Source organism: Anoplopoma fimbria, chromosome 11 (genome assembly GCF_027596085.1).
Source record: "Anoplopoma fimbria isolate UVic2021 breed Golden Eagle Sablefish chromosome 11, Afim_UVic_2022, whole genome shotgun sequence".
Classification (NCBI taxonomy): domain Eukaryota; kingdom Metazoa; phylum Chordata; class Actinopteri; order Perciformes; family Anoplopomatidae; genus Anoplopoma; species Anoplopoma fimbria.
Window position 1 is genome coordinate 1,635,328 of NC_072459.1, and position 27,333 is coordinate 1,662,660.

General features: G+C 41.1%; 1 protein-coding gene across 4 annotated transcripts; it reads left to right on the forward strand.

Moving 5' to 3' along the window:
- Positions 1-1,254: 1,254 nt before the first annotated feature.
- On the forward strand, positions 1,255-27,333 carry spag9a (sperm associated antigen 9a). 4 transcript variants are annotated; one of them, XM_054606953.1, is made up of 31 exons: positions 1,255-1,713; positions 6,802-6,922; positions 9,206-9,276; positions 9,403-9,491; positions 10,336-10,483; positions 12,134-12,220; positions 13,406-13,535; positions 13,749-13,842; positions 13,936-14,057; positions 15,099-15,110; positions 15,876-15,933; positions 16,067-16,219; positions 16,335-16,386; positions 16,506-16,636; positions 17,006-17,062; positions 18,198-18,362; positions 18,604-18,733; positions 19,441-19,530; positions 19,626-19,736; positions 19,858-20,044; positions 20,162-20,377; positions 20,477-20,687; positions 21,235-21,351; positions 21,521-21,601; positions 21,722-21,789; positions 22,050-22,198; positions 22,354-22,525; positions 22,634-22,747; positions 23,677-23,853; positions 24,376-24,513; positions 25,128-27,333. In XM_054606953.1, the coding sequence occupies exons 1-31, from the start codon at positions 1,414-1,416 to the stop codon at positions 25,244-25,246; spliced, it is 3,870 nt and encodes a 1,289-aa protein (XP_054462928.1). In that variant the 5' UTR covers positions 1,255-1,413; the 3' UTR covers positions 25,247-27,333. The 4 variants fall into 4 exon arrangements, with proteins under 4 accessions (XP_054462928.1, XP_054462927.1, XP_054462929.1 ...); XM_054606952.1 differs by lacking the exon at positions 15,099-15,110 and adding an exon at positions 15,597-15,611; XM_054606954.1 differs by lacking the exon at positions 15,099-15,110.

Below are 27,333 nucleotides of genomic sequence, written 5' to 3' on the forward strand. Positions count from 1 at the left end.
ACAACATGACCATTAGGAAAGGAGTGCTCGTGATTCTTTAAATGCAAATATCACTCTTTGTAAAAGTATAAAATTATAAAATTATACTTACTTTGTCTTTTCTGGTATAGTTTGCTTCCATTCTGTTCCAACATATTTTAGTGCCACACTACTATAATGTACAGTACCAGTCAGAAGTTTGGACACTCCTTCTCATTCAATGGTTTTTCTTTATTTTTAATTTTTTTCTACATTGTAGATTAATATTGAAGACATCCAAACTATGAAGGAACACATATGGAATTATGTGGTAAACAAACAAATGCTCAACAAACCAGAATATGTTTTATATTTTAGATTCTTCAAAGTAGTATATATATATACTGTACTGTATGTACATATATATATATATGTACATATATAAGAATGTACAGTATGTACAGTACCAGTCAAAAGTTTGGACACACCTTCTCATTCAATGTTTTTTCTTTATTAATGTTTTTTACTGGTACTATATATATATATATTTATATATATATATATATATATATATATATATATATATATATATATATATATATATATATACAGTACCAGTACCAGTAAAAGTTTGGACACACCTTCTCATTCAACTACTTTGAAGAATCTAAATATAAAACATATTCTGGTTTGTTGAGCATTTGTTTGTTTACCACATAATTCCATATGTGTTCCTTCATAGTTTGGATGTCTTCAATATTAATCTACAATGTAGAAAAAAATAAAAATAAAAATAAAGAAAAACCATTGAATGAGAATGTGTCCAAACTTTTGACTGGTGTTTGCATATATATATAATATCCATATGTGTTATATATATATATGCAATATAATATATAATGTAAAAATATATATATAGAAAAATAAAACAATAATGATATATATATATATATATATATACATATATAATATATACCAATATATATATCAACATATATATATATATATTATATATATATATATATATATATATATATATATGTTTATATATATATATGCATATATATATATATATATATATATATATATATATATATATATATATATATATATATATATATATATATATATGCATATATATACATATATACAAAAACCATTGAATGAGAAGGAGTGTCCAAACCTTTGACTGCTACTGTAGATAAATAAAACATTTTTTTTCCGTCTGTGGTTTCGGTATCCGAGTGAAACTGTAAAGTACAAGCTTTGTGAATGCATTTGAAGGCCGCATGGGAGCAGCGAGGCGCACAGAGGAAGACGTCCACGTCGTCTGTCTGCAGCCGAGACGTCCTCCATGTGCAGCTCCGCGTCCAGCCCTGCGTCCAGCTCCGCGTAGAGACGCTCCGTCTGGCTCCGTCTGGCTCCGTCTGCAGAACAGGGACAGGACGCGTAAACATGGAGCTGGAAGACGGGGTGGTGTACCAGGACGACCCGGGGACGTCCGCCGTGATGTCGGAGCGGGTGTCGGGCCTGGCCAACTCCATCTACCGCGAGTTCGAGCGCCTCATCTGCAAATACGACGAGGACGTGGTGAAGGAGCTGATGCCGCTGGTGGTGGCCGTGCTGGAGAACCTGGACTCGGTGTTCGCGGAGAACCAGGAGCATGAGGTGGAGCTGGAGCTGCTGAAGGAGGACAACGAGCAGCTCATCACCCAGTACGAGAGGGAGAAGGCTCTGAGGAAGCATGCAGAGGAGGTGAGGAGGAGGAGGAGGTGAGGAGGAGGAGGTGAGAGGAGGAGGAGGAGGTGAGAGGAGGAGGAGGTGAGATGAGGAGGAGGAGGAGGTGAGAGGAGGAGATGCAGAGGAGGTGAGAGGAGGAAGCATGGAGAGGAGGTGAGGAGGAGGAGGAGGTGAGAGGAGAGGAGGTGAGAGGGAGGAGAGGAGGAGGTGAGAGGAGGAGGAGGTGAGAGGAAGCATGCAGAGGAGGTGAGATGAAGAGGAGGAGGAGGAGGTGAGAGGAAGAGGAGGTGAGAGGAGGAAGCATGCAGAGGAGGTGAGGAGGAGGAGCATGAGGAGGAGGTGAGGAGGAGGAGGAGGAGGTGAGAGGAAGGATGAGAGAGGAGCATGCAGAGGAGGGAGAGGAGGAAGCATGCAGAGGAGGTGAGAGAGGAGGAGGAGGAGGAGGGAGGAGGAGGAGAGAGGAGGAGAGGAGGAGGAGGATGCAGAGAGGGAGGAGGAAGCATGCAGAGGAGGTGAGAGGAGGAAGCATGCAGAGGAGGTGAGAGGAAGAGGAGGAGGAGGTGAGAGGAAGCAAGCAGAGGAGGTGAGAGGAGGAAGCATGCAGAGGAGGTGAGGAGGTGGAGGAGGTGAGAGGCAGAGGAGGTGATGCAGAGAGGAGGTGAGAGGAAGAGGAGGTGAAGCATGCAGAGGAGGTGAAGCATGCAGAGGAGGTGAGAGGAAGGCAGGGAGAGGAGAGGAGGAGGAAGCATGCAGAGGAGGTGAGAGGAGGGAAGCATGCAGAGGAGGGAGGGAAGCATGCAGAGGAGGTGAGAGGAGGAAGATGGAGGAGGAGAGGAGGAAGCATGCAGAGGAGGTGAGAGGAGGAAGCATGCAGAGGAGGTGAGTGAGAGGAAGCATGCAGAGGAGCATGCAGAGGAGTGAAGCATGCAGAGGAGGTGAGAGGAGGAAGCATGCAGAGGAGGTGAGAGGAAGCATGCAGAGGAGGTGAGATGAGAGGAAGCATGCAGAGGAAGCATGCAGAGGAGGAGGAAGCATGCAGAGATGAGAGGAAGCATGCAGAGGAGGTGAGGAAGCATGCAGAGGAGGTGAGGAAGCATGCAGAGGAGGTGAGAGGAGGTGAGAGGAAGCATGCAGAGGAGGTGAGATGAGAGGAAGCATGCAGAGGAGGTGAGAGGAAGCATGCAGAGGAGGTGAGAGGAGGAAGCATGCAGAGGAGGTGAGAGGAAGCATGCAGAGGAGGTGAAGCATGCAGAGGAGGTGAGAGGAGGAAGCATGCAGAGGAGGTGAAGGAGGTGAGATGAGAGGAAGCATGCAGAGGAGGTGAGCATGCAGAGGAGCATGCAGAGGAGCATGCAGAGGAGCATGCAGAGGAAGTGAGCATGCAGAGGAGGTGAGAGGAAGCATGCAGAGGAGAGGAAGCATGCAGAGGAGGTGAGAGGAAGCATGCAGAGGAGGTGAGAGGAAGCACTGGGATGGTCCTTTGCATCCTTTGCATGAGGAGGGATGAGGTTCTGACCTTTCCTCTTCAAGAAGTACTACTGAGCCTTCCACTGAGCACTTATGGTATCCTGTTAGTTTGTTTCTGTACTTTCTGGTGACTAGTAGTTCTCTTGAATACCTATGTTGAATACACTTCCTGTAAGTCGCTAAATGACTGTAATGTAATGTAATGTAGTTTATATATCCTTTATAGATATAGTGCAAACAAGAGACATAGTAGAAAAAACAAACACGTATTTTAAATAAGTAAGTAAGAAAAAAACCACAATAACTAAGAGAAAAATCTTATAAATACAGACAGAATAATTATAGTTATAGTATTGCACCCTGAGCCTTCCGCTTAGCACTTATTGTATTCATATTAGTTTGTTTCTGTACTTTTGCTCTGGTTTATGCTCTTAGATGCTTGTTTAAGAAAGTTGAATACACTTATTGTAAGTCGCTACATGACTGTAATGTAAAGTGAGTTGCATGCAGCTGCAGGGAGGTAAAGCACTGGGATGGTCCTTTGCATCCATGTGGGGAGGAGTGAGGGCTGACTGGTGCATCCTTTCCCCCCATGATGAATGACACTAAACACTAAACACGTGGCCCCGGGGTGCATCCCAAACGTCCTGCCACGGAGCTCGTTGGGGATGTAAACAAGGTGACATAACACTGTATCTCCAACCCAAGGACGGGACTTCTTTCCCACTGCCTCAACAAAAGGCGTCCCTCTAACAACATCAGCACCCCTCCATCCAACCCATCCATGACCTGTATAAGCTCTCCTATTGCATCAGACAGTGAAGTCACGTTGGAGCCCTGAGAGACCCTGACTGAGTAAACAGCAGGTGAAGTGACTCAGCATTTGGTAGCATCACTGTAACATAAGTTTAAAAAGAAAGTGGTAAGAGGGTGGAGACAGACATGTTTGCTTTTACTGTGATAGGAAACACGACATGCATGGAACGAGATGCATGCCACAAAGCATCCAACCACAGCTTGACCCAAAATATACCTTATGATGATCATATTACTGTGTTTATGGTCCTCTACTAGTACCAACACCCTTTAGAGCTCCACCGTTCACCCCCAATTTAGCCATATTCATCACCCACATAATCCCTCAATCAGCCACTTAAGGCCGTACAAACTATACGGTGTAATCAGGATGCAGTCACATTTAAATACATTCAAAGCCAGTCACTGTGAGACAGAACTCAACAAAACTCCAAATAATCTCCGAAAGCTGTTTATCATCTTCTCTCACCTCCCTTTTAACTTAATTGCATGTTAGATTGGTTGACAGAGCAAATATCTTATTATTTATCAAGTGATCACCAGTAGTGTACTTTAATGCAGTGTGGGACTTGTGAGATACATATTTAAAAAAGATGGTATTAACTAATTAATCAGATGCTAAGATATTAGACCTTAGTACGGTCCAAGCTGCAAAAAAGACTCGGTCCTCCATTTTCCGTAAAAGTAGTACTTGAAAGCGTTTCTCATTAGACTCTCTCACTTAGGCTGTGATTTGTAAAAATTGTGAAGTTGCCCATTAAATGAACAAATATGAAATCAAGTCGACGTCCGCTGCTTCACAAAGTTTTATTTAGCAACCAAACGGGGGAATTTTGTAGAAGAAGCTGTCACTCATTTGTGATCAGACCTCCTGATGTGTGTGTGTGTGTGTGTGTTTATGTGTCAAGATTATTGTGTGTGGTTTAAATGTGTGAATCTGCCTCCTGGCCCTGAGCTTTTATTTTGAAGGAAAACATGATGTGACTCAGACCTTCTGTCCCAGCTTGCATATTTGACTCAGGGCATCAGGGACACTGGCCCCAGTATGACGTGGACATGTGGACCCCCTCTGCACACACAGTGACAGTGAAGCAGTGTGACAGCCAGACACACATAAACACTCATACACATGCTGCACACTGACAATACTGCTGCATCCGCCACTGTAATAGAAACATAGCATGTCAACTATGGAGTAAATGCAGTGTGAATGGGATTGTCCTGGACATTACGAGACGTTTGTCCCCTCCCGCTGAGGAGAACCGAGTCTGTTGGAGAGGCATGGTATAACTTCCAGGTCATGTGATCTTTTGTCAGACACAAGCAGAAAGGGAAATTCCACCAGCTTGCGTTTTTGGCTTCCTTTCCCTTTTTTTTGTTGCCGTTGTTTTGGTGTCAGATTCGGGTAGTGAGGGGTGTCACCTTTCTCCTTCCACATGAAATTGATTTTTGTTTTTAGAGCTTTTTGCTTGGTTTTTAAATCATGTTTAAGATTACACACAGACACAAAATAGATATCATCATCACCCTCCCTGCTCTGTTATCAGTGCGACCCTGTTTCCTCCAATCTCTGATGTAATTTGGAAACATAGTAAGAAATGAAACAGTTCAAATGACTTCTTATTGGTTACAAACCTGAATGTTTAGGTTTCTTACATTTATTTACACTTCAGCTCTACCTTATTTAATTATTTAGTATTTATTTAATTAATCAAATGTTTTTGCCCATTTGTTGAACATATGAATTGGGCAACACTAAGTGAAAGCTCTGTAGTGGCCACTTCAAATCTGCACCAGACATAATGATACCATTTATTATTATTATTATTATAAGATGAATCTAAAAAAGAAGTCTGAGCAAATTATATTTTAGTTTTCTATTCATAAGGCACAAAATAACAGGCTGCCTAGCAGGCTGCAACATGTCTTTGTACGTCAAACTACAGTAGGCCTCATGCATCCAGAGGAAAGGCAGCCACGTTATGGTCTTGGCTTGCTCAGCTGGACAGGATGTGGGAGCTGACACACTCTCCCGGTCCGCCTTGAAGGAAACTGGGAGGAACTGGAATTTCCAGATGAACCATTAAGTCAAAATCCTGCCCCTCTAGTGCAGATTTAGTCATATTTCTTAACCCATGCCATCATGGTTCACGTTCTGGAAAGTTATGCTCGCCAAGTGGCACATGTTGTCTCTGCTATTATATCATTTGCTGTGTATAGGGGTGCATATATTATTCATTGATTATTTTCATTGTTGATTAATCTGCTGATAAATTATGATTTATCAATTGTTTCTATGAAATGTTATAGGCAAAAAATGCTCGTCACAACTTCCCAGATTTTCAAATGTCCTGTTTTGTTCGACCAACAGTTTATCTTCTTATTTGAAAAGCTGCAACTAAAGAATGTTTGGCATATTTTCAACTATTCTTCCTTAAAAATAATTTAAACAATAAATCAATCATTAAAACATTAGCTGATCTTTTTCTCTGTTGATTTGTTTAGCTCTGGGTAAAATATCAAATAAAGGCTTAAACTAATATGTTTAACTACCACTTATGTTGCATAAAAGTATATAAGAAAAGCTGCTGATGCATAATTGTTTTCAGGTTTTCTTTACCTTAGTAACAACAATAGCACATTAATGATACACATTATTTATCTCAAATTCTTATCCTTTTTTTTTTTACTACTATGTTAATATATGACAAAGAGAACCTGATAATCCCGGGTTTTGCTGGGTTTGGGATTAAGTGCCAGTGAATCTGACCAATCTCCGTGTTTCTGTTTGTCTTCGTGTGTGTCTGCGTTCCTGAGTAGAAGTTCATCGAGTTTGAGGACACGCATGAACAGGATAAGAAGGACCTGCAGAACCATGTGGACAGAATGGAGTCCCATTCGCGGCAACTGGAACTCAAGATCAAGAACTACGCAGACCAGAGTGAGCTCCAACACACACACACTTACATAATATGAACGTCACTCTTCCAGTTATCACTATTCTCCGTTGTGACAAGAGGAAACATCTATTCATTGAGATGAAAATTCAGTTATGACCCAGTAGTATGATCTTTTATTCCATATTCTCCTCTGCTTTTGCTGTTTTTTCTCTCTCTTCATATAATCTTCATCACTTGTTTGATGTCTCTCTCATGGTTTGTTATGCCTACTTTCTCTCTCTGCACACACACACACACACACACACACACACACACACACACACACACACACACACACACACACACACACACACACACACAACCATACACACTGACTCCACGCTCTCGTTCTCCCTCTTTGCTGGGGTAACTGACAGTAATGGGATTATAGGATTTCTGTTATTCACGTCCTCCTAATGCGGCAGTGCATTACCGCCCATTTCATTGGTGGATTAAGGAATGCAGGGAGAGTGATTGGCTCTCACATTCGATCTGGTTAGAAAAAGTGGATTCACACTTTGACTGGTTTGGTATCTAGTGGCAAAGCAACACAGGTGGTTGAAGTGAGTCATTCATTCACACAAAGCAGTGAGAAAATGTGCCGTTATGCATTTATTTTATATCTAAAGATTAGCAAAGGTTTTAACAAGGTAAACACAAGTGACTCAGTTTGGTTTATTCTTGAAAATTCAATTTATTTCACATCCTTGATAATCCTTGAGTGTATATATACACACCCCACGGAACTAGTCAGTGGATTCATTCAACCCTTAGCCACTCCCAGTGAATAGTTAATCATTAATTCATGACTGTATGTTGCAGCACCTGAGCTCATTGAGTCCTGAGTTATCTAGGACAGAGTCCACAGCTGATGACGGGCAATGACTTCTTAGATTTTCTTAGTCATTCTCCTGCTTTGGTCTCAGCTATATTTGTCACTTGCTTGGCACTGAAGAGACTGATGATTAATCAGTTTTGTTTAGTTTTTTATTATAGTATTCCAATTAGGGACATTTGAATCATTAGATCAGACATCCAGGCTGATGTTTACAAGCGATTGTGAGATATGCAACGCTGCTGTAGGAGAATTTTGATATCAGTGATGCCCTCTCCTCGTCAATCAAAAGGCATCCAACAATCTGATGATGAAGATTTATACATAGACACATGTCTATGTATAAATCTTGGCTTCCCAGCAGATTTATGACAGCATATTAAATGGACTTGTGATTACGCAGCTCCCACACAGAGCAGGGAAACTACACTGTTGGCATTTCTTTAGTGTTGCTACAAAAAGAAATGTCTTTTATTTCTGTGTCGGTTAAACAGCTTTTTTAGATAAATGAATTATTTATTCAATCAATATCATTGGCTTACTGTTCAGCTTCTCCTCACAGTGATTTGCCAAACTTGGACAGCACTAATACGAACACACTGGAGGGATTACTTCAGTCCTCCATGTATAGTGTCTTTATAGTTTCACACTTCCCTGCATTACATTTCTACATTCCCCCGGTAATGCCAGAATACACACAACAGTAGGACATCCTCATACAACATGCAGACGCTTAAGCTGCTGTAATTGATAGTATCCAGCCTTTATGCTGTGTATCTGTCTGTGGAAGGAGCTCTCTGTGTGGCTTAGCCTAGACGTGAAACTCTAGCAGGGGATTAGATGTTTTTGTCACTTCATAAATCGGCCCAACATTGAAACCCGTTTGAGAGAGATTACCTCCTCTCCCTGGTACCAGAGCCTGCCTGGTGGAGCAAAGTTATGCAAGTCGGCTATGCATGCTTTAATGTACTGCAATGAAAGTCTATATGTTTTAAAGAAATAGTTTTGTCAAATGTTATTATTCACTTTGTGTTGGAGAGTAAATCACACTCTCATGTCTGTACAGCTGGGTATCATAGCTTAGCATAAAGACTGGACACTGGGGAGGAAACCAGCAATTCTAAAGCTCATTACGTATAAACACGTCATATCTTGCGTGTTTAATCTGCACAAAAATCATAGTGTGAAAACAAAGATTTGCTGTTTTAGGGGATGTTTTGTGCTGGACTATTTCCTGTCTCTGAGCAGTGGAAGTTACTGGGCCAATCAAGAAACAGTCTGGAACATATTTGTGAAAGTGTTTTGTACAAACAACGTATAACATATATTTATATACATATATATATATATATTTATTTTTTTCTTTCTCATATTGCAAATAGTTCACAGACAATATATTATCCTTGTCTTGTGCCTTCCTGTAACTAAGCAGTGTTGTTTTCTGTTTCAGTTGGCAGGTTAGAAGAACGTGAATTGGAGCTCAAGAAAGAATACAACTCCCTCCATCAGCGACACTCAGAGGTAATGGGGGGAGAAAGGATGACCAAGGAAGGAAGGAAGGAAGGAAGGAAGGAACTTTTGTAAAGTTGTATTCATTGACCACATTGTTGACTAGTTTCCTCTGGCTCTTTTGTTTGACTTCTGCAGATGATCCATAACTATATGGAGCATGTAGAGAGGATAAAAATGCAGCAGATAAGTGAGACTTCAGACTCAAGTGCGGTGGGTCGAGTCAGGTAAGACCACAGCAGGTACTGTAAGTTTGTATAAATGCTGTGTTCACATCATATGGGAGGGATAGCAGAGATGGGAAGGACTATATGAACTTGCAAACGTTCACGTCATCACGACCAGGGACCAGTGAAGATTTTAATGTCTCGGACAAACGGGACAAATTCTGGTCAACTTTCATTCATTGCATAGGCTATCTAAAGCCTACACATTCATAAAAAATGTATATTATTTTTTTTAATTGAAGGATATGTGGAAATCCTATTTTAGCCTATTTTAATACAATTCAAATTGTGCTCTGTGGGAATTATTTTGTCCAGACATTATGACCGGAGAGATTTAGATATGTCACACTTTAAAAGATTTTCCAGGTAAAAAAAAAAAAATGAACAGATGATGGAAACCTTGATCAAGGTTGTATGATTTACAAAGTTGGTTGTGTGAAGATTATTAAGCTTTTACATGCACACTATTTACAGCCTCTGAAACTCGTCATTACGATAATTCTTATACGACAAGAATGCTGCATTAGAGACATGTGAGGTCCCACAGGGACTCTGTATTAACACAACAGACAAACCTGTTTATATGTGAGCATTCAGAAAGGGCTTTCAGGAACCATTTTGCTGTATTTCACCTCTGCTATTGTAGCGACTTCAACAAGAAAGGTGATTTATAAAGAGCAATCACATTTTCTCCCTTTCGTTATATTTATTAATGCTTATATAAAGTCAATCAGTTCCAAACACTACCACAGCAAACACGTAGTGGTTCACAAGGGCTCCACTGAGACAACATATGTTAGTTTGCACGTTTCAGAAAATGAGTAGCTTTCTTTTTTCCATCCAGGAGAGAGCGGCCTCTTTCTTTGGGGATCTTCCCCTCACCCGGTGGAGGAGCGTCCCTGCTGATCCCCGACCCCCAGGCCAAGGCAGAGACACCGGGCACGGAGGGCTGGAGATTCACCGACCCAGCGCGGTCCAACACCAGCCTCAAGGTAGGCGTGTGGAAGGCTCCTCCATGTGAGCTTTGATCACAGCAGGTGGAAAATAATGACTTATTGCAGTGCGATTTCTCTTCAAAGAATAAAGTCATGTCTGGTACAAAATATCAGGCTGATAACTGATTTTGAAAATGAGCTCCAGACATGAAGTGTTTGATAGTTACAGAAAACTAATCTTTTGTTAATCTTCTCCTCCTCATTATCTTTGGTCCAGAGTGGTAGTTGCTCATCCTATCTGATGACATGGTAAACTGTCCGCTCGAAATGATGCTGATCGTAAATTGTCATTTTCTTTCACTTGATTTAGATTATTTGGTACCTGAAGATAAAGTGTGCTTTCACCGTTTTAGCTCTTTGATTAAATTGAATGTCAACTGAATACAAAACATACACAAAACAAAATGCATAAATATGGATCAGATCTGAGATTATAATCGCTGTATAATAGCTGAGCGTTTCCAGCTCTCCTGCCGGTGCTGGGAGATGGAGGAGTTTTGGCTTTGGATCCATTTAAAAATAGGGAACCTTTGATGAGGCTCAGGCGTGCCGGAGCGTTTTTTAGTAGCCGTCTGACAAGGTCGTCTCTGTTTTCAGACATCCTCCTCTGTAGCTGGTGATGAATATGCAAACGTGTCTGTTCTGCTGGTGCAGCAGTCAGAGGAGATTGTTGTTGAAATGTATGAATATTCATATTCAGAATAGATAGATATTTCTATTGATGCATGTGCGTTTTATAATCCAGAAATGTCTTCTTATGATGTGTATTTTTAGTGATTTGAATTCATGTTAAACTGTTTTAAGATTCACAAGTCGTTCTTCTTACATAGACATGATTATGGTTATGATCGCTCGGATGATATTGAGCTGTTTTTATGAGTAAAATAATGAAATGTTTTGGTGTGTGGGTTATATTTTTGTCTGTGGCAGTTAGGACCTGGAGGGTGACAATGTTAACTCATCCCACTGCGGCGTCTTTGTTAAAACTAGGACATCAGCTCCGTGGCGTGATGCATGATGGGAGTGATGCCGCTGTATGGCTCGCAGCCAGTCACTAAGGAGGAAAAAGGCTAGCTGGAACGTGATTAGTTCTTATGTAATCAGTGCCACAGAACGCTTATTGTTGAGCCATAGCCTTTTGAACATGAGTGGCTTTGATATGCAGACAGGCTTTGATAGTTGAACAGAGACGTCATGTTTATTTACGGGAGTGGGTGGCGCCTCAGATGAAGAGGAGGGACAGGTTGATGAGATGCATACGCCGCATGACAGGCATGATCTAATCTCCATCCACAATACGAGCATCCCATTGTCTTTAAAGATGACATAAGTACATCTGTTTTTGTTTAATTCAACTGAACATTTACAAAGCCGTTACAAGTTTGAAAAGGACAAAAGAAAAGCCTGTAAAGTTATAAAGAATTGATCTCACCAGACCTCTGTAGCTCCTCCTCTCTGCTGCTGCTTAGCAGCGACTAGCATACCATCACCCGAATCTCTGGCCGAACTGCTGACAATCCAGCTGCATTGTTGGTAATGTAGGCATGGGATAAAGGCATGGAGTAAAAGACTTTATCTCTGTGAACTTCTTCTGCACATGTGAGCTTCATTCTTACTCTCCCCCTCCCCGCTCCACCCCCCAAGCAGTTGGACTTTGCCGACCCCCCAAAGGCAAGGGAGGGTCAGAGAGCGCAGGACTCTACTTGGGGGAATTCACTGGCTGATGACTGCAAGGTAGTTGGATGAGTGGCGGCTGACAGGAAGTGCCAGCAGCACGCCTGCATTGACAGCACACTGTGTGTGTGTGTGTGTGTGTGTGTGTGTGGGCTTCAGTAGTCCCCCCCCCACTATGCTGTTTCATCATTTCAAAAGCGTCGCCTCTCACTTTGTGCATCTATAGACCCTCACTTCACAGACCACCTGCATCAGGTCGTGCTACATGCAACCATGTCCTGTGCGAGGCCTTCATTGTTTGGGGGTCTTTTAAAAATCTAAGTGCACACAACAATCAGCTGTGTCAAGAATTATTATGATTAATCTTTCAAAATCAATAACGGCGTGGTTGCATCTGGTCTCTCTCTCTTATTCTTTACCATAAAAATGCATGACTTTTGCATTTCACATGCTTCTTTGTGCATTTGCTTCATTAATGCATATCTTCAACAGAACTAACATTTTTTTCACTCATCGTACATACGAGCAGCGTCTTCTAATGCCGTGTTTGTGTCATCAGTTCTAACGTGCAGTTTCTTTGTAGCTGTTTTTAGTTTTTGAATATTGTGTGGGTTTATGTTGTGTTGTCTACTAGAGGTAGAATGGCAGCTCCCCTTGTGGCCATGTTTAATTTGTCGTGTGAAGCAGACCCCCCCCCCCCCCCGCCCCGCAATCCATGTAGCTCTGTGTGAACCTCCTTGTCTGTGTTTGTGTGCTAGCTCTGTGTTGCTCATGTTTATCTGCATCTGGTTGGAGCTGTGAAAGCTTTCCTCAGTCCATCCGTTACGTTGTTTAGTGTTTCAAGGTTCTTTCTTTTTCTGTTTGTTCATAGTATTTCTGTTAGATTTCCTGATGTTTTAATGAGCTCCAATTTCACAGAAAAGAAATCCAATTCCCTGTAGGCTGGTATTTCAAATTGTTTTGTTTAATGGATCAATAGTTTCATAAAGATTTTCACTTTAATTCAATTATGATGTTTGTTATTCTGCATGTGTAGTTTATGTATAGCACTTCTAACCCTTACTAGTTTGTGATTAGCTCTCTCATTCTGTCCAACCATGTTGATCCTCATTTGTTGTTATTCTGTTGTTTTCTGTGTTCTGTATGTGTTTTTTATTTATTTTTTGCAGTGTTTTTTCATTTTGACCCCTGTCTTTGAATAGCTGTCTGTACTATTGCCGTATTTAAGCATCTTTTGCATTACAGGATGAGCTGTCGGAATTCCCCGGCTCCAAGTCACCAATGTCCACCACAGCCTCAGACATGGAGAAGGGAGATGGGAACAGTAAGAGCATGGAGGTGCAGGCTGCACCGGGGACCAGGTCCATATCAGTGGGTAGGGTCAGACGTCAGGAAACTGCACAAGTCACAGAACCACATTCACTAGTCATCCGTCTTAATGGCCTTCATGTGTTTATTTTCTTTGTTATATACAGTGTTTGTGCTGTAGAGATGTCAAAGAAAGAAACTTAGATTAAATTAGATTTTGACTCACACAAAGTATCCTTCCTTCTTTTTGGTATTTTGGCATGTGCTCTGCCAAACGCAGGTTTGCCGGAAAATGATGAGAGCTCAGATGTGCAGGACATCATTGAGTCCACCCCTGAGCTGGACATGGATGCCATCGGATACAAACCCTGCAGGTAGTAAAAAGAACATATCGTCAGGCCCGTTTTAAACAAAGTTTCACCAGGTAGCGTAGCATCACCCTCCTCTTCTTCTTCTTCTTCTTCTAGTACTCCTACTAAAGGCATTGAGAACCTGGCATTTGACCGAAACACAGAATCTCTTTTTGAGGAGCTGTCTTCTGCGGGCACTGGGCTCATAGGGGATGTGGATGAAGGAGCCGACCTGCTGGGTGAGTAAAAACGTTGTCTTTGTTGGAACAATGCAGCACTAAAATGGAATAATGTAACAACAATCCTGTCAGATCCTCTGAACACATATCATCTGGATTGTGTTGGAATAGTTGGTATGAAATGTCTTCATTCAATTGGATTTTGTTTAAGTGAATAAACCCTACTGTCCTTCTCTTGTACTTGAGTGTTCACAATACCTAATGGGTTGTTGTGTAGGAGTTTCCAATGATTTGCATGTTGAGTGAAGCCCTGAGAGGCCTGTGAAAAATACATTCTGGTGAACCGTTTTCTCAGTCTGATCTAAATAGTTTTCTTTTCTGTGTTTATGACTTTAGAATATGTGGAAACGGTTTAGGGATAATCTTTTTATATTTGTTACATTTTTCGTTTGTGAAACAGGTTGGGAAAAAAACGTTTTGCCACAATTATTTTTCTCTCTTTAGAAATGTAGTTCTATCTGTGAAAACAGGTGAAAAGAAAGGTTTCGGTAGGTGTTTGTTGTTGTAATAGTCATTTCAGCCACAAGAGGCTTTCAAATTCTGTAGGACTAAAAGTAAAATATTGTGTGTCAGCAAGTTATGTTAATTTATTGTCATATCTTTCTTTAGGCATTCACAGGTGAAACGAAAAGTAACGTAGAAAAAGTATTCTAGAAAAACTTTTATTTTTCAACTGTTTCCCAGATTGGAAACAAATGAATAAGAAACTTAGAACGACATTTCTTACCTGTTTTCAGTCATAATCACAGAGGAGAAAACTATTTAGATCAGACTTCTCTCACTTTTCTCTCAGGGCTTTCGTAATTTCTCTTTTTGATCAATTAAATTTGGTGATCTTGTTGTATCAGTCAAATGAAATGCATGATAACCCTACATATTCTTTAAGAATTCCCATAAAGCTATTTAACTGGCGCTCTGCTGCTAGCAGCACCACCTGCTTTGTTCCAGCTGTTATTCGCAGTGTTAGCCATCTACCTGTGTTAACATCACCTCTCTCTCTCCCGTATCTCATCTACCTCTGGCTTTTGTCCATAATCCCAGTGGAGTACTCTGGTGTGTATGACCTCAAACCTTTCCTTAGCTAAACATTACTCTGTGAACGTCCTTGACTTCTACTCATTAGTCACTTTCTGCCATATCCGCCATCTTTACCGCCCACAGCTTCTTCTTCATTATGTTTGATAACAGTAGGCATACGGTTGTTTCAGTAATGCACAGTTTACATCTTTTCAGCTGCCTACTTTTGACAGAGTTTGTTGCATGGATGATGGAGTAACTTTTTTCTTTTTACAGCTTGAATTATTATTTTTTTGGCCCTTGTATTTTCCTGTTTTCCTTCTCTGAACTGCTACGATTGTTGTATCTAACTAGCTTTAGAGACCAGACAGCATCTTTTGCTTGTGGAGTCAACAGCTACACGTTAAGCTCTGGCTCCTTCATCACTTTGATCATTCCACTGTCTCAAACTATATCCGCATTTCTCTCTCTCTCTCTCTTCCTTGTTCTTTCCGCCTGACTTGGATTGCATGGTTTTCTCAGACCTTAGTTTGATTGGTAAGACCCCATCCTCTCTATCCATCCTCCCCCTGTCAGTCATGTGACATGTGCTGTGTGTTTGTGTGTGTGTGTGGTAGTTTCTCGTACTGTGTAACCTTCAGTGCTAAATATCTCACTAGGAGATATTTCACATCCTTTGTAGTGCCTTGTTGTATTTTACCCTAGTGAGAATTATTTCCAGTGTTCCATCTTTAGTGTAGTGCTTGTTGTCACAGCTGTTTTTTTAAGTAATAAAACTATTTCATTATCAACCCTGTTCAGGAATGGGCCGGGAAGTTGAAAATCTAATTCAGGAGAATTCACAGCTGCTTGAGACAAAGTAAGTAAACAATTAAATGTTTTTTTGTGTCATGACTTTGACATGTGGTATCTTCTTCATCCTTTGTCCCTGTTAGAATGTGTCGGCAGTATTTTACAAGTGGACTAAAATGTCCTTGTTCCCGCCTGTCCAGGAACGCTCTGAACGTGGTGAATAAAGACTTGATATTGAAGGTGGACGAGTTGACCTGTGAGAAGGAGATGTTGCAGGGAGAGATGCAGGCCATGCTGCAGGCCAAGACCAAGCTGGAGGACAAGAACAAAGAGATGGAGGAGGATCTTAAAAAGTAGGCCAACTACTGTGCTTGTTGTAATAACGATAAAATAACCACAGAACATAGCAGCATGGTTTGATTTAATTACATTCATATCCTTGTGAGTGTAATAAATGGTCTTTTCCAGAGTGCGACTGGAGATGGAGGAGGTGAAACACAAAACTAAAGAGGAAGAAGATGTGAGTATTTTTGCACTTTCTGTGTATATATTATATACGCATTCAGTATACATGTTTCTGTGGAGATGTAGCTGTATTTCTGCGTGGTCACGTGTGGGTTTACTCGTGTGCTACCACAGAGCGATGTACCTACAGCCCAGAGGAAGCGCTTCACCAGAGTGGAAATGGCCCGAGTGCTGATGGAGAGGAACCAGTACAAAGAGAGACTGATGGAGCTACAGGAAGCTGTGCGGTGGACAGAGATGATCAGGTACAGAACAACAGGCCGTAAATCAACACATGTTCATAAACACATTTTTGTGTAGATTAAGGTTGGTGTTGAAGTATCTCATTGGCTGTCACTCACTTTACCAGGCAGTGTTAAAGTCTCTCTAACTCAAAAACTAATATTCATCACTTACAAACTTAATCCCAGTGTCCACAAAACATCTTTGATCAAAATGACACAATGATCTTGTAACATCGGTATATTATCAAATGTTTGACACACAACTCAAATACAGTAATGACATATCAACTAAATGACTTAACAGATTTTGTCCTTTTAGTGTAAAAGACAGTTGGACGAACTCAAACTGTGTCTTCAGGTAACGTGATATCATCTTGTCCTCTTCTTTAGGGCCTCGAGAGAAAATCCAACACTCTCAGAAAAAAAGAAATCCAGCATCTGGCAGTTGTAAGTCCTCCCAAATGTTCTTATTTTTTAGCTATCTTTGTCCGGGCTTTCATTCTGACAGCCTATTGAGGTCAACTCCTGTGACATTTTCTCCCAACTATTCAAATACAATTTTTTTCTCTTTTCTCGGGATGTGCAATTGAATTGGCAGAATTAGGTAAAGATGGATTAATAAACCTTCATCCAGCCAAACCTCTCTCTTTTCCCCTCCATTGACACAGAACTGCTCCTCCTCCATTAGAAATGGATTCAACTTTGATGTGTGTTTATCCGTAATGTTTTCTCTCCGAGCAGTGCATCAGTTGTCGTTATCACAAACCGCTCAGACATGACTCTCCTTGTGCCCCCGGGCTTTCCTGTCTCCTGCCTGCTGTGTGCCTTGGTTGATGTTTTCCGTCTCTGTCTGCTTATAGGGGGCTGAAGAGCGACAGAGTTCCCCCTGCAGCATAAATACATGTACATGTCTGTCTTAAGTCAGGTCGAACCATCAGATCAGTATGCTTTTTTTTTTTATTATAAGGGCTTTTTAAAATATTTAGTAGATGTGTTCTCCTTGTTTTATCATGCTTATTTAAAAAGACATCAAGAAAATATTCATTTAAAATGTTAAGCAGTAAGCTAATACCTCATGTGTTATAGTACACATGACTCACTGGAGACACATTCAGGTTTAAGTCATTCACTTTAAGTCTGCTATGATTTGAATGAAATGTGTTTTTGTATTGAATCTAAAGTTTCTAGATTGTTTAGTTGATAAGGAAGTGATGATTCGAACATCATTATGAAAAAATCAATTAAACATTAAGATATATTTTTTGCCTTTCTGGAACTGCGATGTTTTTATCTTTTTATTCAAACTTTTTTCCTCACATGCTAAATAGTTTGATTATACTTAAGTATTAAACTATCTCACTTGACATTTAAGAGTGTTGACACAATTTAGTTAGTGCCTAAACAGGATCGATGTTCAAATGCTCAGCTATCCACGACTCCCAGCATGCTCTACGTCACTGTTCAGTAAATGTTGGTGTCCTTGGTTGTCTGGTCGGTTGGTGACCCCCTACCTTGCCTTTTTCCCCGCTCTCCTGTCTGCTCTGTTTCCCCTCTTGGCTTTCTGTAACTTTGCCACCTGCAGCTTCAGCAGACTGTTTAGCTCCTCCTCCAGTTCCCCGGCTATAAAGAAGGTGGAGTCCCAGTCCCACATGAAATACAACAGCCCGGGCAGCATGGTGAAGAGGAGTCGCACCTTCTCCCAGTTCCCAACGGAGAAGTCAAAGACTTTTGACTTCCTCAATGAAGAGTGAGTAGCAGAGTCAAGTTTGCAAACCCAAAACCCGTGACTGGAAATTACATTTTTGCATTTTTATCATTATACAGTTTTTTTCTAAAGCAGTTTAAGCCATTTCGGTCTGATGTCCATCATTTCTCATTCCAAAAACATTTGTAGGAATATAATTTTCACCAAATGGCCTCCAATAACGTACCTGTATACGATGCATCTGTAAGCTGAAGTCATTTCTCTCTCTTTGCTCTTCTTGTAGAAAGGACCAGTGCAGCTCGCCGTCGCGTAAAGAGCAGAAGAGAGCCCAGTACAGACAGGTCAAGGCCCACATGCAGAAGGAGGATGGACGAGTCACTGCACACGGCTGGAGCCTGCCCAGCAAATACAAGGTAGGGAAAAGGGTTAGAGTAGGACTCAAATCAGAGGAAATATGGCTGTTTATTCATTTGATTATGATTGAGACTGTCAATTTTGACCATGAGATTATGTCATTATGTTAAGGTACCAGTGACAAGAAAATGAACATTGCCTCTATGAGCTCTATGTTCATGTTCCTGTTAGAAAATGTCATTTATTTTCTCAATGTGCCAATGTGGGTCCATCCTCAGACAAAACTGAGACAACCGCAACCCCCATAAATACAAGCCACCCATTCATATCAGGAAGTGACTCATAACTCTTGATATTAGGAAGTGTGAGTCATGCTTAATCTAAAAACATGTGTATTCAAATCTGAGTTATTTAAATATTCTCCCCTCCGGCTTCACAGTTTGAAGACCCCCATCGTAATCTGCAATGAAACATATGAGAGCTATTTTGTCCAAAAAACAGACAAAAGGAACAAATGGTTCATTTTTTTAACCTAGTATCTGTAAACATGTCCATGTTATGCTGCTTCAAATTGGTGTCAGCCTTCTGAAAAACATTCAGAGCTCCAAGACATTTTCTTTAGACCATATCACTACTGCAGAAAGTAACCATGTGCAGAATGTTACAAAAAGACTTCAAGCTGTGTTGACTATGTTTGTCTAAATTTGGGTGAAAAGCTGTTGAAAAAAGCTTGTTTCCTTTGAATGTGCTGGTTGTGCCCCGACAGGTGGCAAATGGTGGACAAGTGGAGAACAAAATGAACCTACCTGTACCAGTATACCTGACGCCTCTGGATCAGAAGGATGCTTCTATGAAGGTACATATGTCGATAACTAGAGAACGTTTTGGAAACAAGCAGCATACTGTGTTTTTTTTATCTTCTATTTAACATGTCTTGTCTCTGTTCCCCAGCTGTGGTGTGCCGCAGGGGTCAACCTGTCTGGGGGAAAGACATTACCAGAGCTCATGAAACAGACGAAGGGTTCTCAGAGTAGTCTGGACCAGTTAGAACAAGAGAGTAAGGTAAGAGTACGTTTTTAAGGAAGAGGTGTTGCTCTTCATAAATCCAGTGAGTTCAGAAAGTTCTTCAAAATTTGTTTTAGATTGTGTCGAGGCTGTTGTCTGACTTAGTGCTGCCTGTTAGGATCAGGAGAAAGGGGAGCAGGAGAAGGAGCTGGTCCTCCAGGATGAGACCTCCAGTAGGTTGTGGGTGTGCACCAGCACCCACTCCTCCACCAAGGTTATGGTGCTGGACGCCACTCAGCCCTCTGACTTACTTGACAGCTTCTACGCCTGCAACACCCACGTCGTCTGCATTGCCAGCGTGCCAGGTGGGCTGAGTGTTCACGTTGTTTGTTTGTGTGGGATGGATGAGTGGCTTTCTTTGTCCTCGTCGTCCATGACTGCATCATTTATTTTCTTTTTCACTTTGTTTGTGTTTTTGTTAGGTGTGCTGGAGACTGATTATTCTGCAGGTGAAGAGGTTCCCCAAGACGTAGAGGCTAACCAAGGTGACCGGGTGTCACTGGCCGGCAGTGTGGCCAGTGTGGGCTCAACAGGAAGTGATGGTGCCATGGCAGCAGAGGGGACCACTGCCATTCCCCAGACGGCCAGCGCGGGTGTCACTGATCAGCCGGCTGAGCACAGTGGCATCTCTACCTCAGGTGCAGTAGTTTTCTGCTGTATGTCCTTATTTGTTTTACTGTTAGCATCAAACACATCATTTTCCCTCTGATCAACCCTGTGATCCACAATGCCCACAGTTGAGCTGTCCAGAGAGACCAGTCCAACAGAAGACAACGTTCCTACGGCGGAAGAGGCAACGGAAGCAACGGAGGCTAACGCTGGCGTGGGCGAGGAAGGAGAGGAGGAGCAGGGAGCGGATCCAAACCAGCCAGGAATCTACACGGAGCATGTGTTCACCGACCCGCTGGGGGTCGGACCCACTGACTCCCCTTCTGCTGACGCACAGAGGTGAGCCCTGAACATGTAGATATTGTTTTTATAATTGTTAGGTTGTTTTAGTAAATACTAATATATGCAGAGGTCAGATCGCTTATTTTATGAAAGGTTTTCAAAGTGCAAAACGCAGTGATTATTCTTTTAGATGACTATAAAAGTAAAGTTCTGAGGCTAAAACTCCCCTTTTGATTTTACTTTAATGATTCCTCAGCAAAAAACCACAGTCGAAAAATGTTGCTACAGTAGTTTATAATCAAGTGGCCTCCTGAAGTCAGTAGTTTCACATCGTCTCTCCTTTTTTTTAACCATCTAAAAAGAGCTGATGTGCCTGACCAATACAAACCGTGTATAATCAACTTTTATACATACAAATTAAGTATATAGTATTTCCTCCCCTAGTTGGCAAAATATATTAAATAAAAAAGGATAGGATATTTAGTTCACATAGGAAATCCCTGGTAACATTGATAACTACAAGAAGTCTGAACTTGTCACAAGTGTTACAGTTTTCCTATAAAGGGTGTATTTGTAAAATGTGAACCTTCTACCCTCTCTACAGGGGCTGCAGACATGATGGAGAGATTTCCTTCCCGGAAGACTCAGACCCGTCAGATGGAGAAGTCCTGAGGATGAGCAGCGCACTACCCACCATGTGGCTGGGAGCGCAGAATGGATGGTGAGCAGAACAACAGCCACTAGAGGGCAGCAGCAACATGCACACAACACCTACAATGTGCACTGGTGTGAGCGTTTACTGTCGTCATACAGTTCTACTTTCACCAGCTCTATTTTTCTCGTGTAGTTTGAAATCCACTTCATCGCTCTCTTCATCTCTTCCTCTCAAGTCTTTATGTGCACTCGTCTGTGACTCGATGGAGGAAGTGTCTCCATGCCATCAAGCTGAAAGACTCCATCCTCAGCATAGTGTGAGTACAAAGTCAGCTGTGTAGTTCTTTAAGGACACACACATACACACACACACCAAATACAGATTTATACCTACAGGAAAAAATGTGTACAAAGAGTGTGTTTATGTTTTGTTACAGCCACGTCAAAGGGAGAGTCCTGGTAGCTTTGGCTGATGGGACGTTAGCAATTTTCCACAGAGGCATTGGTGAGTCTGTGGGTCAGAGACACTTAGATGTGCAGAATTCTGAAAATTTTGATTCCAGTTTTTGCATTTGATTCAGTTTTTGTAATGATCCTAAATGCACAGCACTGCCACCTTTCTTTTGACCACATTTTTTATGTTTCTAAATGTTGTTTTATCAATTTACAAGAAAGCTAAAAAATATCAGAAGATGTTTAATGTGTTGTATAGTTTCTATTTACAAAGATCATAGATTCTCAAGCCTTTTTGTTGTTCCCATGCAGACGGTCAGTGGGATTTAACCAACTATCACCTGTTGGATCTGGGTCGGCCTCACCACTCTATCCGCTGTATGACAGTAGTCCACGACAAAGTGTGGTGCGGTTACAGAAACAAGATCTATGTCATCCAGCCGAAGGCCATGAGGATAGAGGTACAGCTGTCATTATGTTTAATAAACATCCTGTCACTCAAATTAGTTTTATAAACCTTTATTTAAAACATGTCTTATGGTAACATTTTAAAATCTTACATTTAACATTTCCATTACATTCTATCGTCACATCATCTCAATCTACGTTTGAGCAGAAGTCGTTTGACGCTCATCCTCGGAAAGAGAGTCAAGTGCGGCAGCTGGCCTGGGTTGGAGACGGTATCTGGGTGTCCATCAGACTGGATTCAACTCTACGCTTGTTTCACGCCCACACATACCAGCACCTCCAGGACGTGGACATCGAGCCCTACGTCAGCAAGATGTTGGGTACGCGTACTGTACTCTGCCTACCAACTCGTCATTTCACACAGAAATCCTTTTCTCTCTTCTACGACTGTCATCTCACACGACCATTGTTTTCTTTGTGCGTTGCAGGAACGGGTAAACTGGGCTTCTCGTTTGTGAGAATCACAGCTCTGGTGGTGTCCTGCAGCCGACTCTGGGTAGGGACAGGAAACGGCGTCATCATCTCCATCCCGCTGTCTGAAGGTATCACAAACGTCAGCTTTCCCTCAAACAACAGACTCCTGAACATTTGTTTTCATGTGGCTATATCACAGCATAAATGTTAAACAGATATGTGAGCTTTAGAGGCGTCAGTAGTTGAATTTTGTTGTCTTTGGACAGAGGAAGACTAGCTGTTTCCTCCACCTGTTTCCACTCTTTGTGCTAACGTAAACTAACTGGCTGCTGGTGATATCTTCATATTTACCGTACAGAGATGAGAGTGGTATCAATCATCAAGCTTATGGCAAAAAAAGAAAATAAGCTCATTTCTGAAAACTATAAATTTAAGATAAAAGGTCACTTTGGCAAACGTTTAACCAAACCTTTAACCCTGGCTGCCATGCATCTCGTTTTCTCAATCTGTGTCTTAGATTTCTCTTAAGGCACGTTCAGACAGTGCAGCAGTTGTTACTACCCAGGCTAAAACCGGGGGTTGCCATGGATACAGGTCTTACATTCACCTTGTAACTCACATGCCACTGCTTGTGTAATATTACATTAACATTTTTTTTATCATGTAAACTCTATATTCTTCCTTTTTATGTTTTTCTCTTCTTCTCAGTTCACTCTCTCCCTTATTCCCGTTTGACCTGCTCTTCTCATGGAGTGTGAAAACGTTATACATTGTTTAATATAGTAATATAATAGGTCCTCTTTTTGTTTAACCTCTCTTTTTGCTTCGGTCTCCCACTTTGTTTATGTTTTCAAAAACAATGAGATCAATCAGACATGAACCAAGAATACATATTCCAAAACAAACGTTTTGTAAGAGACTGAGATTTTTATTGTTTCACCCAACCTCACTTTGCGTCTTTTTTGCACAACCTACAGCGTACCCTCTTGTGCAAAACCAAGATAATATTCACAATGTGACATCAGTAGCTTTCAATAATTTCTTTCTTGTTCTTCAGCCAACAAGACAACGGGAATAGTGCCAAACCGGCCCGGCAGTGCTGTCCGGGTTTACGGTGATGACGGTTCAGACTGTGCCGTGCAGGGCAGCTTTGTGCCGTACTGCTCCATGGCCCACGCCCAGCTGTGTTTCCACGGACATCGAGATGCTGTCAAGTTTTTCGTCACGGTGCCAGGTAATCAGCAAGTGTTGATAAAGTGGCGATAATGGTGACAAATGCTGCAAAATGAGTAACCATTAAATCATAGAAATTGCCAGCTTTGTGTTTGGGTCAAATAACTGTATGTTAGTAATTAACATTATTTAACATCTGATAATATGACAGACCAACATTAATGTCTATGGCATTTATGTAGAGCTGCAATTAAAAACAGATTTTTAAAAAACTAATCAGCAACTATTTTGATAATTGATTTTTCAAGCAAAAAATGCCTCACGTGTTGGTTGTTTTTCTGATGTGGTCATCTGCTGCTTTTCTGTTTTACATCATTGCAGAGAGAATTTTGGATTTTGTTGTGTTGGTCTGACAAAACAAAAAGAACAAAGAATTAAAGAAGCTAACTTTTTAGTACTTTTTGACTTTTCATAGACTAAACAATTAACCAAGTGGTAAACTGCAGATAAATTGATAATGGAGAAAACTCTAGTCCAGTCATTAATGTATATTTAAATAGCTCTTGTCTTTTTTTTGTCCCAGGTCAGGCGATGCCCCCTCCAGGCTGTGCAGATTCAGGCTCTGATGACCCTCCATCTGAATCCTCTGACTCAGCAACCTCTGAGCCTAAAACACACCTGGTCATGAGTGGAGGCGAAGGCTACATTGACTTCAGAATGGGTGAGTGTGTCACACCACTGACAAAACACAGATGTAGTTCAAAGTGCAGCCAACAAATAGCATTCAATTTTCAACTTTGTGAAATGCAAAATATAAAAGGCTTCATTTTAATCCACATAAAAGTAATGCAGAGGTTAATTGTACTGTACGGTCTCACTTAAAGGGCCAATTTGTAGCATTTAGGATTTATTAAATGGAATATTATATCAATAAGTATGTTCTCCTTAGTGTGTAATCACCTTAAAATATGAATCATTGTGATTTTGTTACTTTAGAATGAGTCGTTCATTTCTACATATGCAGCAGGTTCTCTTCACGTAGTCCTCCATGTTTCACTGCGATGTTTCTACAGTAGCCCAGAACGGACAAATCAAACACTGACTCTCTGTATGGCCATGCATGTACGCCTGGTCCACCGTAGTTCTCCTACAGGGTTTAGCACATGGAGAACTTTAAGTTGGTTGCAATCTGCATCCTCAGCGATGCCTGTAGAGGCCGCCAAATCCTACACACAGGACCTTAAAAGCTGATTTGATTGGTGCAAAAAGTCCCATTGTTTTCGCTGTGAAACACCTGGTTTCGCTGTTTGTTTGACTCATCGTCCTCCTCCTCAGGTGATGAAGGCGGTGAGTTGGACGGTTTATCAGAGCCAGCAGCCAACCAGCAGTCCCCACCTACCAAGGCCGAGCAGAGCCACCTCATCGTCTGGCAGGTCACAACCTCCCATGATTGAAGAAAAAAAGAATCAGACTGTTGTGTCAACGCCAGGGCCGCCAACCAAACCCCCGCATGTCCTCCTCAACGTTTTTAATTTGATATTTCTGATTGTTCTTAATGCCTGAGTAGTTCACTACTTTGTAAAGAAAAAAAACAATTATTTTTAGTCCATGTTTTGTACAGTTTATTCTTTATGAATTTGAATTAGATAAGTTTATGTTAACTTTAAGAATACGTCCAAGTCCAAGTGTTCCCTTCTGCTGGGTTGCATGTTGAGAGCCGGTGCACACTGGAACAAGTCCTGGTTACTCAGATGAAGTGTGTTTGGAAGTCTCCAAAATGTTGACGTGAAAAAAGACATGAAGGATAAAAGGGAAAAGCGGCTGAAGCAGTTTTTGCTTTCACTGGAAAGGAGCAGAACTATATTTTATATGACACACATAAGACTTTTACATTTGTAAACCACATGTCTGTATGTGTGTGAGCATCAGGTGTGTGTATGCATTCACTGAGCATTTTTATTATATTAACCATTAGGGCTGGGTGTCAGAATATGTTCCCATCAAGTCAAAATGTATCCAAATTTCAAAAAGTTGAATTAATTGAATGTGTGAACAGAGGCTTATTAATCTAATGTGTGGTCTGATTATTAGAAATCTCCTTGCACTAACCAGTGATGAATTAGATGTGCTTTTTTCTGCAAAACCTGTAGGATAAAACACTATGAGAGGCTGTATTAAAAGCCCTATTTAACACAGGTTTATCTTTTATGACATGAATAGATGTCTTAGCAGTTTGGGTCCTGCTACTGAATAGAAGAACCGGCTAACTGTACTGTAGGTTAGCTTTAACCTGCGTGGGGAAAACCCGTATCCTCGTCCAAGTGTGTGTGTGAGCCTGCTCGGACGTTTTATAGCTAAAGCGTCGACTGTCCTGTGAAGAAAATCTGCCACCAGCTCGGTGCTTCCTGTTTGCTTCAGCCCATTGGCACTTTAAAATGTTAACTCCCATGGTAATGTACACTACACTACTATGTGCTAACTGTATGAAGGGAACACAATATACAAATATATCTGTAGCTATGAGTCATCCCCGTAACCAAAGGACGAAAGAAGAATTTCATTATTTTCCTTTTTTCCAACATAACGTCTTGTGAGTCTAATGATTTGAGGGTATGTGTGTGTATATTCAGGGCGTTGACCTTTTGAGAAATATGCTTGAATAAGGGAATCTGACTAAAAATAACATTTATGTGTGGCACCTACTATTGATCATGCACTAAAGGGAGTCTCTCCTGATTGCTTCATCATTCCTTCTTTTGTTGTTACAAATACATTTACATTTTTTTGCTATTTTGGGCGTTTCTTGTGTTTTGAATTCAAGTATTCTGATGATGACTTTAACAGAAAGCAGGATACCAACATTAAGCAGGTGTTTTAATTTGTTTTTTTTATATCTGAAAAGTTGGGCCAAGATTGGTCTTCAATCCATTTCAAAATAGTAACTTCTGTTTTGTTTTTGCCATTCCAGTATTTATTTCCTTTAACGGGCCTATCTCGGTTCAGAATGTAACTTTTTACATGAGCAAAATATATTGGGTGGCTATTGTAAACAAAATAGTCCAATGAGTTTACGTGATTGTTAATAATGGTCAAATAAAATAAATTAATGTAATCATGTTGGAAATTTTTGATAAACCATGAAATCGAAGTGTGCAAACAATAACTTGAGGGTTTCAGAACAACACATTCATGAACTAAGCTATGCATGTTTTGTTTTTTTAAAGAGGACACTGCTATGTTTTCAGCTAAATCTGTTTATTGCCACCGTTTTTGGTGGGGTGGATGTCTATAGGTGTGTATGTGTGTTTATGCGTACAGTACATGTGTAGGAGTACGAACGCAAGACACATTTGTCCGTGTGTTTGATTTTGCAAATGTCTGGTGGTGTGTGTGCTCACTGTCGGTCCATCTGTAAAACCCCAGAGACTGGTCCCATTTACCCGTTGCACCGGGCTTCTCTGGACATGGTTCCTCCTGGTTAATGTTTGCTAAAACAGCATCATAGCCTTATTTTTAACAATCTATTAAACTCAATTTCATG

Bases quoted from the DNA above. Each gene is read 5' to 3' on its own strand.
- spag9a (XM_054606952.1), top strand. From the start codon at position 1,414: ATGGAGCTGGAAGACGGGGTGGTGTACCAGGACGACCCGGGGACGTCC. The intron at 6,923-9,205 runs GTGAGCTCCAAC...TTTCTGTTTCAG, and splicing joins CAAGAACTACGCAGACCAGA to TTGGCAGGTTAGAAGAACGT. The intron at 23,854-24,375 runs GTAATCAGCAAG...TTTTTGTCCCAG, and splicing joins GTTTTTCGTCACGGTGCCAG to GTCAGGCGATGCCCCCTCCA.